Source organism: Phytophthora parasitica (assembly GCF_000247585.1).
Source record: "Phytophthora parasitica INRA-310 unplaced genomic scaffold supercont2.29, whole genome shotgun sequence".
In the NCBI taxonomy this organism is placed as follows: Eukaryota; Oomycota; class Peronosporomycetes; order Peronosporales; family Peronosporaceae; genus Phytophthora; species Phytophthora nicotianae.
In genome coordinates this window covers 624,579-634,381 of record NW_008649015.1, presented here as the reverse complement: position 1 = coordinate 634,381, position 9,803 = coordinate 624,579, and the positions used below count along the sequence as shown (strand labels likewise).

General features: G+C 50.0%; 5 protein-coding genes across 7 annotated transcripts; 2 read left to right on the top strand and 3 right to left on the bottom strand.

Moving 5' to 3' along the window:
- Nucleotides 1-1,145: 1,145 nt before the first annotated feature.
- Nucleotides 1,146-1,571, bottom strand: PPTG_12101 (hypothetical protein; the record flags this gene model as incomplete). The annotated part of the gene is made up of 1 exon (XM_008908322.1): nucleotides 1,146-1,571. The coding sequence occupies one exon, from the start codon at nucleotides 1,569-1,571 to the stop codon at nucleotides 1,146-1,148; it is 426 nt and encodes a 141-aa protein (XP_008906570.1).
- Nucleotides 1,572-3,022: 1,451 nt separating this feature from the next.
- Nucleotides 3,023-3,932, bottom strand: PPTG_12100 (hypothetical protein; the record flags this gene model as incomplete). The annotated part of the gene is made up of 2 exons (XM_008908321.1): nucleotides 3,023-3,836; nucleotides 3,907-3,932. 2 exons carry the CDS (start codon nucleotides 3,930-3,932, stop codon nucleotides 3,023-3,025), a joined length of 840 nt encoding a protein of 279 aa, XP_008906569.1.
- A 395-nt stretch (nucleotides 3,933-4,327) lies between these two features.
- On the top strand, nucleotides 4,328-5,041 carry PPTG_23081 (hypothetical protein). The gene has a single exon (XM_008908320.1). The coding sequence runs from the start codon at nucleotides 4,632-4,634 to the stop codon at nucleotides 4,941-4,943; it is 312 nt and encodes a 103-aa protein (XP_008906568.1). The 5' UTR covers nucleotides 4,328-4,631; the 3' UTR covers nucleotides 4,944-5,041.
- PPTG_12099 lies at nucleotides 5,000-6,998 on the bottom strand. Of its 2 annotated transcripts, none has more exons than XM_008908318.1 (2): nucleotides 5,547-6,998; nucleotides 5,000-5,315 (listed from the first exon to the last, which is right to left on the bottom strand). In XM_008908318.1, the coding sequence occupies exons 1-2, from the start codon at nucleotides 6,921-6,923 to the stop codon at nucleotides 5,133-5,135; spliced, it is 1,560 nt and encodes a 519-aa protein (XP_008906566.1). In that variant the 5' UTR covers nucleotides 6,924-6,998; the 3' UTR covers nucleotides 5,000-5,132. The 2 variants fall into 2 exon arrangements, with proteins under 2 accessions (XP_008906566.1, XP_008906567.1); XM_008908319.1 differs by having other exon boundaries at nucleotides 5,772-6,998.
- Nucleotides 6,999-7,067: 69 nt separating this feature from the next.
- On the top strand, nucleotides 7,068-9,503 carry PPTG_12098. 2 transcript variants are annotated; one of them, XM_008908316.1, is made up of 7 exons: nucleotides 7,068-7,285; nucleotides 7,358-7,663; nucleotides 7,737-8,238; nucleotides 8,320-8,445; nucleotides 8,521-8,604; nucleotides 8,680-8,954; nucleotides 9,026-9,503. In XM_008908316.1, exons 1-7 carry the CDS (start codon nucleotides 7,143-7,145, stop codon nucleotides 9,153-9,155), a joined length of 1,566 nt encoding a protein of 521 aa, XP_008906564.1. In that variant the 5' UTR covers nucleotides 7,068-7,142; the 3' UTR covers nucleotides 9,156-9,503. The 2 variants fall into 2 exon arrangements, with proteins under 2 accessions (XP_008906564.1, XP_008906565.1); XM_008908317.1 differs by having other exon boundaries at nucleotides 8,521-8,954.
- Nucleotides 9,504-9,803: the final 300 nt, after the last annotated feature.

Below are 9,803 nucleotides of genomic sequence, written 5' to 3'. Positions count from 1 at the left end.
AAGAATTGGGTGTGTTCGTACCAATTAGCAGTAACATTGCCCAGTCCGAGCAGAACGAAAACCATTTTCAGTAGATGTCACTTGTAGAATCCAAGAATTCAGCCGGATCATCTAACGTAAAGCGCTTCACTCGTAAGCTGCGTCACTAGGCTGATCTCATCCGAGCTTAAGAGTAGGATGTAGAACGCCAAGCGAATAACTGAATTGATAATCGTCCTCATCGCCACTCCACAACGAATATGTGAAGTGCAAGCTGTCCTTCACAGCGTAACCGGACCACGAAAGTACTGGAAGAGAATCATAATGAGACCGCTCTTGAGGAAATAATCCAAACAACTCATTCATATCGTGTGACGCCAGGGTCTACATCGTCTTCAATGAATATACATGGGGCAGGTGACCTCGATTTCCACAAGTTTTTTTACGCACTCGACACGGTGTCATTTAACTGATCAATTCAAACAGCGTAGATTCAGGTCGTCGGCGCCTTCCTCCTCACAGAGTTCCATTTTACGGTTTTGTGGACCACATGAGTGGTTGTGACGTTAATAACCGTTGATTGCTAACCTCAACCTATGATTAACCTCAAAATTGAAGTTGAGGTTAAGTAGTAACGTTGGGACCCCTACTTTGAATGAACCTCCCCCAAATCGCCCAGCGTTTACAATTCCGTATATTGACCCGTTTAAGTACGAAATAAGAATCCTACTAATGACTTGGATTTGTAAGTGGGCGATTGTCCACCCATGGAAATTTTGAGTAGAACAACAGAGTAGAATTTTACAGCAACCTTTTACCGCTTGAGCCCGAAAAAAAAAATCAAAAGCAGTTGTACTACTTTTCCATCACTGAAGAGTGATTCTGGTTTCCGGATTTCATGAACAGGAACTGAAGTTGTCCAGCAAAGGAGGCCGATCAGGCATTTCCCACTTGAGCGAGATACTGCAGGGACAACAAGTTGTTGGCAAAACAGCTCGTGGTACGTAATCGCTATCTTGTATTGGATTCTTGTGTCGAAGCAGTTGTGCTCCTCCGCACCGTGTGAGTGGATATGCTCCCCCATGTGTCCAGCCAAAAGCCCACCCCCTTCAAGTCCAGCATGTTTCTAAGCAATGGTCTTTCCAATCACGATCTTGGTCTCGCAGTCACCGCTTGAAAGCTGCCAGTCTCCCCAGTCCTGAAAGCCTGCACTGGAGTAACTCCAGAATTTTTCTCGCTGCATTAACGTCTCGATTCCAGAAGTGGGCCTTGCATCGACTGTTCTTGCAGCACAAGACGTTTCTGTTTTTCTTCAAGACGATCGAGGTCTTCTCGGTCTCTCGGTCTTTCACCTTTGTCAGTAGCCGAGCTGAAAGGAGGCGCTTGTGGCAGCCGGAGCACAGCTTACTGGTGCGAAACTTGTCCACGGGCAAAACTGTCGCTCGCCGTTCCAGTTCTTTCTTGAGTGCCTGTACTGGAGCTCTAGGATTTCCACGGAGACCGTCCTGGCAGCTCCAATCACCAAATGCGATGCAGACCTGCGCACTCCGAATCGGAACAAGTCGCCTGGCAATCGCAGTCAACGCCTGCATCTTCGAACTTGTGGTTAAGAATCTCCACTTTCGAAACGATGTTTTGGCCGAAAACGAGACGAGAAAGCCCACGTGCTCTACAAAGTACTGGAGTCGATCCATGAATGTTGTCAGCTGAGAAGTTTTAAAACTTGGCATTTCCTTCAGTATCAAAGCGTACGCAGGTTCTGTCTTCCTCAAGTTGAGGTCCCATACGCGCTTCTTATTGAGCTTGGCCAGGTGATAGTACTCAGCTGTGCTGACGCCGATAACTCGCTGACCGTGTTGGTTCTTCGCAATGCGCTTCCTTGAATATTTTTTGCGAAAGCGACGACGTCTGTGGCGGCGTTTACGCTGTCGGCCGTGCCGTTGCTGGGGAAGATATCCAGTCGACGCAGCCGTGACCAGTGTGGTGTAGTGATTTCCAAGTAATCGCTGAAGGGGCTACATTCAAGTTGCTCAAGCCACGAACTCTCGGTCATGCGACAGGTGGTGACCACGGTGCAAGATGGACAAGGATACACCGCTACCGAACGTTCGTCGGGTCCGACTATGGCCAAGATGTCACTCAAGTCGGGTGGTTCGTATCGGTGAAGCTGGATTCACATTCAGCGGTCAAGAACCGACGGACTACGGTACTACGACTCGGTGACGGTTCGAGCGACTCTTCGGTGGGTGCGACTAGCAGTTGAACGCTCGGAGGAGACATGAGAAGACACAAGGACAGTTGAGGTAACTGTTGGCACGTGTAGCGATCCATAACGGATCATAGTTCACTTGATATTTGTATACATGATTAGGATTGCATATTAGGAAGAGCCCGAAAGGGCATAACGAGTAACAGAACTGAATTTCCACTCAAGCACACGAGCGAGGTCCGGCTTCAAGGTAAGCGTCTGGATATGCTTGTTATGCCGTCGGTGGACTCGAAGCTCACTAGCTAGGGTTCATCCGGCAAGGCCAAGTGTGTGTATTGGCCGATTATATATCGGAAGTTTACGTGACGGCTTTATTGTGCCTATTTGCACGTGTTGGGGGAGAGCGAGTTGCCCCCATATATTCTCCCAGTCGAGTGTTGAACACTCGGCGCCCTCGTAAAAGGCTTACCCGTGCCTGGTACCCTTCCGCTGTTGGGACCACGAGGGTTCATAACACCTACTAGCTTTGCTCGTCCTAGTAGCGTGTTCTTACTTTTACTGGTTGGCCTATATAAGCGATTTGCAGGTCCAGTCTGTCCCGGTGTAAGGGCTGAGTCTGGGTCTTCAGATCACGCCTAACGATCGTTTACCGTTCTGGTAGATGTATTGTAGTGGGTTCATCCTACCTACACTAGTAGCTAGAGTTGCCGTGGGAATTACAACACCACACCAGCCTTCTAACACCAGGATCGATCCCAATGAAAATGTCAGGAGTGTAGCCTTCCGGTAACTTGTCAAGTGCCAAATCCAAGGCATCTTTCTCCACAACATTCGTTAATCAACTTTTGCTAGTCTTCCTCCGTTTCCTTGGAGCCGTATTGGTGTCTGTGGGTTCTGTGGCAGGCATTTCGCGCTGGAGTAGTTCCGAAGCTGCATAGCCATCCGTGGTGACTTGGTTACCGAACTTGCGGTTCTGGTCTCCAACTCAGTTACGTTGAAAATCTTGCGGAGAATAACTTCTCGATTCAGTGTCCAGGTAGTACGAGCTGCCTTAGTTTTGCATTCCAGTCCCAGATCGCCATTCACGAATTCTTTCGCCACCGGATCATCGTAAATGCGACAAAAGTGCTCGTACAAAGTCGTCGCGTTCAGTGTAACGTGAGATGGTATGAAAGAGCTCGATTGTGGTAGTAACGAGTAGAGATGAGCTCCTCTTGTCTTTGGGTGTTTCTCCACAAAACCCTCCATCCACGAAAGCATGTCGTACACCTTCGTCACAAAGTAACCTAGATTCTCACGAATTGTCCACTGACAAGGCTCCATACCGAGCCACTCACGTAGCTCACGCTGTTCTAAAGTTCGCCATTTATCCCAAGCACCCCACATTGTTGTAGTAGCTGTTGGATTGCCATTTGTGTCAAACGCCTGAACTTCGTGGACACGATAGCAGCTATCAACAAGTTTCTTGGTTTTGTTGTAGCTCAGTTGAATCTTTCCTTCTTTCGCGTACCGAAATCTGACGTATTGGTGCAGTCGCCGACGGAAGTGTAGAGCCAACATGTTGGCAGAATTAACCGCCATTGTCGTGGCCATTTTGTTTATCATGGCACCGCAATACCCCCAGCGACGGTGCCACGTGGGTTGGAAGCTGTTGTCGAAGTTCCCAGTACATTAAGAAAGTCTTGTGGAGGTCGGGGTATTTGGGGTTCGTCTTGTACCGATCTCGTTTCTCAGTCGAGCCCATGGAAGCAGCGCAGCATCGGTAGAAAAACATTGAGTTGAGTTCGGGAAGCGGTTCGCCCTGATCAAGGCTGCGGAGGATATGCATTCCCACGATCTTCCATCCAATAAGCCCCACCTGGCGGAGAACGATGGTCGTTTGCTGGAGCTCTTTGCGCAGGAAATCCAGACCACAGACTTGATTCAACTTTCGACTGACGCACTGGTACGCATACTGTGTAGTTGTTGCTGTGTTTTTTTTTTGCGCTTACGAGGCATCTCGTCAAATGACAAGTGATAGATATTTCGTAGGGCGCTACGAGCTATATTGTGACGAAATGCCAAGTCTTCCATGACCGGTTGAACATGGGAGACTTCAACATGAGTTCAGATACTATAGAAATGACAGATACTATAGAAATGATAGACAACATTTTATCGGTACGTGGCAGTGTACAACACTTCAAGACACGATGTCGACCAAAGGTTGTGGTCAGCAACGAGTCACACAGACCTGCGCGAACTGTGATTCAAATTCAAATAATAATTGTAAACCACAAGTCGATTCCACATCGGTGCTTTTGAATCACACGCGTTGGAAACGCTGTTCGGGAAGTTGTTGGCAAAAACAGCGAGCTACTGCAAGGCTATAAAAAGAGGAAGTTCGCCGTTGATGGTTTGAGATTGAAGTTGAAGGAGTGATGGTCTCTTGATAAATATCGTCATGTTTTGTATATCAAGAAATGCCATTCACACTGAGTTGCCCTCAACAAGAGCCAAAACAACAGGTATGCCAAGTTCAGCCTCGGAGATTCACCACCTCGCAGCGTGCACACCGACTGCAGGATTTCCTGCAAGAGATCGAGGCGCTCCAGCAAAAGGAACAGCAGGACCAGGCCACGATCCAATTTCTCGAAGAGGAGAAGCGGAAGGCTTCGCGCACATTTACTACTTGGTAACTCTGTTGAATCAAGAGCGAGAAGAGGTCGACTACATAAGAAGACTAGCATCCAATACGATAGCACCTGTAAACTAGATTTTATTAGGCCTTGTGTGAATTTCATCACACCTGAAAGCAGAACAGTCAAAAACTCACAGAGTACAACGAATATTTAGCTTATATGTACTGACGAGATGGACTCAGTGTTTCCCTAATTACGTGCGAGCTAATGGTAGATGCTGTTTGTGCAACCTTAGTTTGGTACTTCATTGCCGAGTAGGCCGCCTAAATCATCATCGCCTCGTCCGAGATGAGCTCCTCCGCGGGCGAGTCGTCAGCCGTCTCTGATTCATCGTTGTTGTCCCAGACGAGGTCGGACAGTGAGCTGCTCAGCTTCTTGTACGCTTCGTGGAACTTGAGGCACTCGCCGCTTGTACGCCGGAACTCCACCACACAGCGTCCCGGTGCCTAGACAGCAACAATCATGATACAACCACGTCACGTCAGCAAAAAGTCCTTGAAGCATTCACAACCATAAGTCGGCAGCCAAAACACACAGACACACAGCAAGCAAGCACCAGAGGTAAAGGCGACAACAGCAGTGTGATGCTGCTAGTTGCGATCACGGACCCTCTTCCGCTCGCTCGCAACAACGGCGTGCTCAGGCTGCCGTCGATTGTCCTCGCAGGGGCTCCTTACATTGTCTAGTGAGTAGATGCGCACAGCGAAGCCCACGTCCTCCGCGTCTGCAGCCATCGTGGCCTTGGTTTTGAAGCGGTCTTTGTGCGCCACAAAGCGCGCTGAGTGCTCCGTCAGCGCCTTCTCCACGCGCGTCTGCAACTCCGTAGCCGTCCGACTTGACTGGAAGCTTGTATAAAGCGCCACACTAGTGGATGGGTACGATGGCGCCTTCTTCGAACTTACCTCTGCAGTCGAAAGTCCTGCGGCCGCCGAAACGGCCATCGATCTCTCGACGTCCATGTTGAAAGGGTCGAATTCTTCGTCCTGCTGCTGTAGCCGCTGCTTGGCGGCCGCTCGCAGCTTCTCCTCACGCTCCTTACGTTTCTCCTCATCCACCTGCAGCTTGCGACTCAGCAGTTCTGCACGTAGATCATCAGGGGCAATTGCATTCTCCTTGAACCAAGGGTGTGTCTTGATCTCTGCAAGTGTAATGCGTTCTTGCGGCTTCACGTGGAAGATACGCGTCATGAGCGACATGGCACCAGGCGAGAAAGTGGCAGAACGAGCGTGTGCCGCCCAAAAAGCTTCGTGTTGCTTGGCAGCACAAGCACGGAACCACCAGTCCTGGCTGGTGGCAATCTGGAAAGGAGGGAAGCCCGCCAGCATGATAAATAGCACCACGCCAGCCGACCAGACGTCGGCGGGTTCTCCTTCGTAGGGCAAACACGACAGCACTTCCGGGCTCATGTATCCTCTGGTACCGCACTGCGTGTACAGTTCGGCCATAGCTCCATCAGCTCCTTCCCTCAGGCCGGAGAGTCCAAAGTCTGCGATTTTCAACGCAAAAGTCTCGTCCAGCAGCAGATTCTCCGGTTTAATGTCGCGGTGATACACTCCTTGTGCGTGACAAGCCTCCAGACCGGCCACAAGCTGTTGGAAATAGGCGCGCGCGATGTTCTCCGCGAAACAGCCAGTGTACATCATGAAGTCGAAGAGTTCACCACCAGTGGCCAACTCCAGAACAATGACAATCACTTGCTTGACATTACCGTCCTTCTTGGGGTACGGCACGTCGTCGTGAACTGATAGGAGGCGGAGCACATTCGTGTGCGAGACACGCGACATGGCTTCCACCTCGCGATAGACGTTGATCATGCTCTTGCGGTTGAGTTTGGCCATATCGATGACCTTGAGTGCCACGCGCTGATGCGTGACAGTATCCACGCCGAGCTTCACTTTGCCCTGCAGGCCCGAGCCGAGTGTTTGGAGCACCTGGTACTGCGCCAGCATGCGTGAAGAGTTGGTGTTGGCAGCTTGTTGTTGCTGCTGCGGGTACTGCGCAGCGTCCATGTTGGAAACTGGCGCCACGGGCGCGGAGAAGAGCACGGACGTCATGGCGAGCAGCTTGTTCTCTTCCACGCAGGTTCGAGACTGAAATCAACCCACCACGTCAAGGTGCGCTGCTCTGTAGATATTGGCAGAAAATAGCATTTTAGGCAGGAATGACGGTAATATCAAGTGAGCCAATCAAAAGGAACAAATTGGTTTAAGCGGTTGTACAGTTTGTGCCTCAGCACAAAACAAGCTTCCGTCACAAGCAAGCTACCACAAGACATGGCGAAGGTTGCGAGCGTACCCGCCGAGGATGCCGTTGCAGCAGACGTGGAGCAGCAGATCGAGGCGTCGGTGCTCCGTACTGCAGAAATGTTCGCGCTGACCAAGCGCAGCGCCTCGTCAGCTTACGACTACGCGCCCAGGTACGACCATATCTCAGCGTATCAATGGGTGAATGCATTGGTGGTCTAACTGTAACCTCTTGCCATAACTAGCAAAAAAGTGCGTGTGCGTACCAAACTGAACGACGCCTACCTGTTTGAATTCCCTGACGCGCTGCTGGAGCCAAAGGCAGCGGCTGAAACTGCAGACTTGACACCCACGCCTTCCGAAGCTGCTGCGCTTGCTGCCCCTGGGCCTGCTCCAGCTCCGGCTGATGTGGTCATGGGAGGCCACCCGGTGCCTTCAGCGCCTGGTGTTTCAATCGAGGCTGAGGACTCTACAACAGCAGACAAGCCTTCATTCGTGGATCAAGTGGCGAAAGAGACAGAGGAAGAGCTGGCACTTAAGAAGCGAAAAATGTACGTCCTGTGGGCTCTGTTACTTGCTTGCATTGCCTAACATGTTCCTTATTATGTGCATAACGATGGGCAGTGCGGCGTCAAATATCAATGGAGATGCCTCCTCGGCGGTTGTAGAGTACAAGAAGCAGACAGAGACAGCAGCTCAGTTCGGATCGAGCGCCATTGTCCGTCGTCGTGCGACACAGGTGTCCAAGCCCAAGTGGCACGCTCCGTGGAAGCTCAAGCGCGTGATTGCAGGACATCTGGGCTGGGTGCGCTCGATCTCCGTGGATCCTACCAACGACTGGTTTGTGACGGGCTCTGCTGATCGGACGATCAAGGTTTGGGACTTGGCCTCGGGACAGTTGAAGCTCACGCTCACAGGCCACATCAATGCTATCCGTGGCTTGGAAGTGAGTCCTCGCCACCCGTACCTCTTCTCGGCTGGAGAAGACAAAAAAGTGCTATGCTGGGACCTCGAGTACAACAAGGTGATTCGGAGCTACCACGGCCACCTGTCGGGTGTGTTCTCACTAAAAGTGCACCCTACGCTGGATATCCTCGTCTCCGGCGGTCGTGATGCCGTCGCTCGAGTAAGTCTCAGCTATATCTTCACAGGGAACTCATCAGACATGGGAGTAACGACCTACTTTTCTTTGACTTGGATTCAATAGGTATGGGATATGCGAACGAAGAACCAGATCCACGTGCTTTCTGGCCACCAGGGCACTGTGTGGGCCATGGAGACGCAAGCGACGGATCCGCAAATTATCACGGGCTCCAGCGACAGCACTATCAAGGTAACTCTTTTGTTTTGCGGTTTGTTTTTGTATCTCAACTCACACGCTTTGCGTTGTCGCCTGAATTCTCTACAGTTGTGGGATCTTGCTGCCGGCAAGGTGATGACGACGCTGACTAATCACAAGAAGGCGGTTCGTGCCGTCACAAAGTCTCTGTTGGTAAGTTATAGGGATGGTCGATGTCGTGTCTAGCGGATTGATACTTGATCTTAACTTTCGATCTCCTGTTGGCAGGACCATACGTTTATCTCAGGTGCCACAGACAACATGAAGAAGTGGGAGGCGAAGGGAGGCCGTTTCCTGCGCAACTTCTCGACGCACAACGCTATCATCAACTCGATTTCGATCAACCAGGACGGTGTGATGGCCTCATGTGGAGACAACGGATCGATGCGCTTCTGGGACTACCAGACCGGATATTGCTTCCAGAGCGACTCGACGAAGGCGCAGCCCGGCTCCCTGGACAGCGAAACCGGCATCTTTGCATCCACGTTCGACAAGACAGGCCTGTACGTGCGCGCACGCTGTGTGTGTATTTTTGGCAGTTGACGCCTAACGATTTTTGCGTGTATCAACCTAGGCGCTTCATCACGTGTGAGGCGGACAAGACCATTAAGGTGTGGCAGGAGGACAGCTCTGCGTCAGAAGAATCGCATCCGATCGACATGGCCCAATGGACCAAGGATTTCACAGCGCCGAAGAGGTACTAAGACAATCATTGACGCTGTAAGTTGCCATGCTGCATAATACCGATGTTAAACAACGCCTTGCGTCATGTTTTCCCGAACTTCGAAATCCCAAAAGTCAAGTGAACGATTATACCATGAGCATTCTCCTACTATTACTACTACTACAACTACTACTACCCCAGATACTAAAGCTACTACTAATTATTTCACTACTACTAGCACTACTACTTCGAAACAGCAACTACTACTTCAACAATTTTAGCTACCATGCCATTACTACTTACAATACTCTCAACTACTATTCATACATACTACATCATCAAAATATTCAAGAGTTCATTTAGGTTGGCGGTTTCCGAATCAGATTCAAACTGATTCTGACAAGTGTCAGAATTAATGTTGAAAATTGAAGAAATACCATAATCAGACAAAATCTTATTTTAACAGAATGGACTATTTACTCATAAAAGTAATTTTGCTCTATGAGAGTACTACTTCTAGTATTACTGCTATTACTACCTAAAGTGTTGGAGCTTTTTTGGTCGATGTGAGCTCGTATAAGTAAACAAAAGTGTGATTAGTACTGGTTAAGTATCCACCAAGCAATCGGACTTACATAAGTTGCCTCTTTTTGTGACGGGGTCACACAGCACGTTGTGCAGAGGAAGT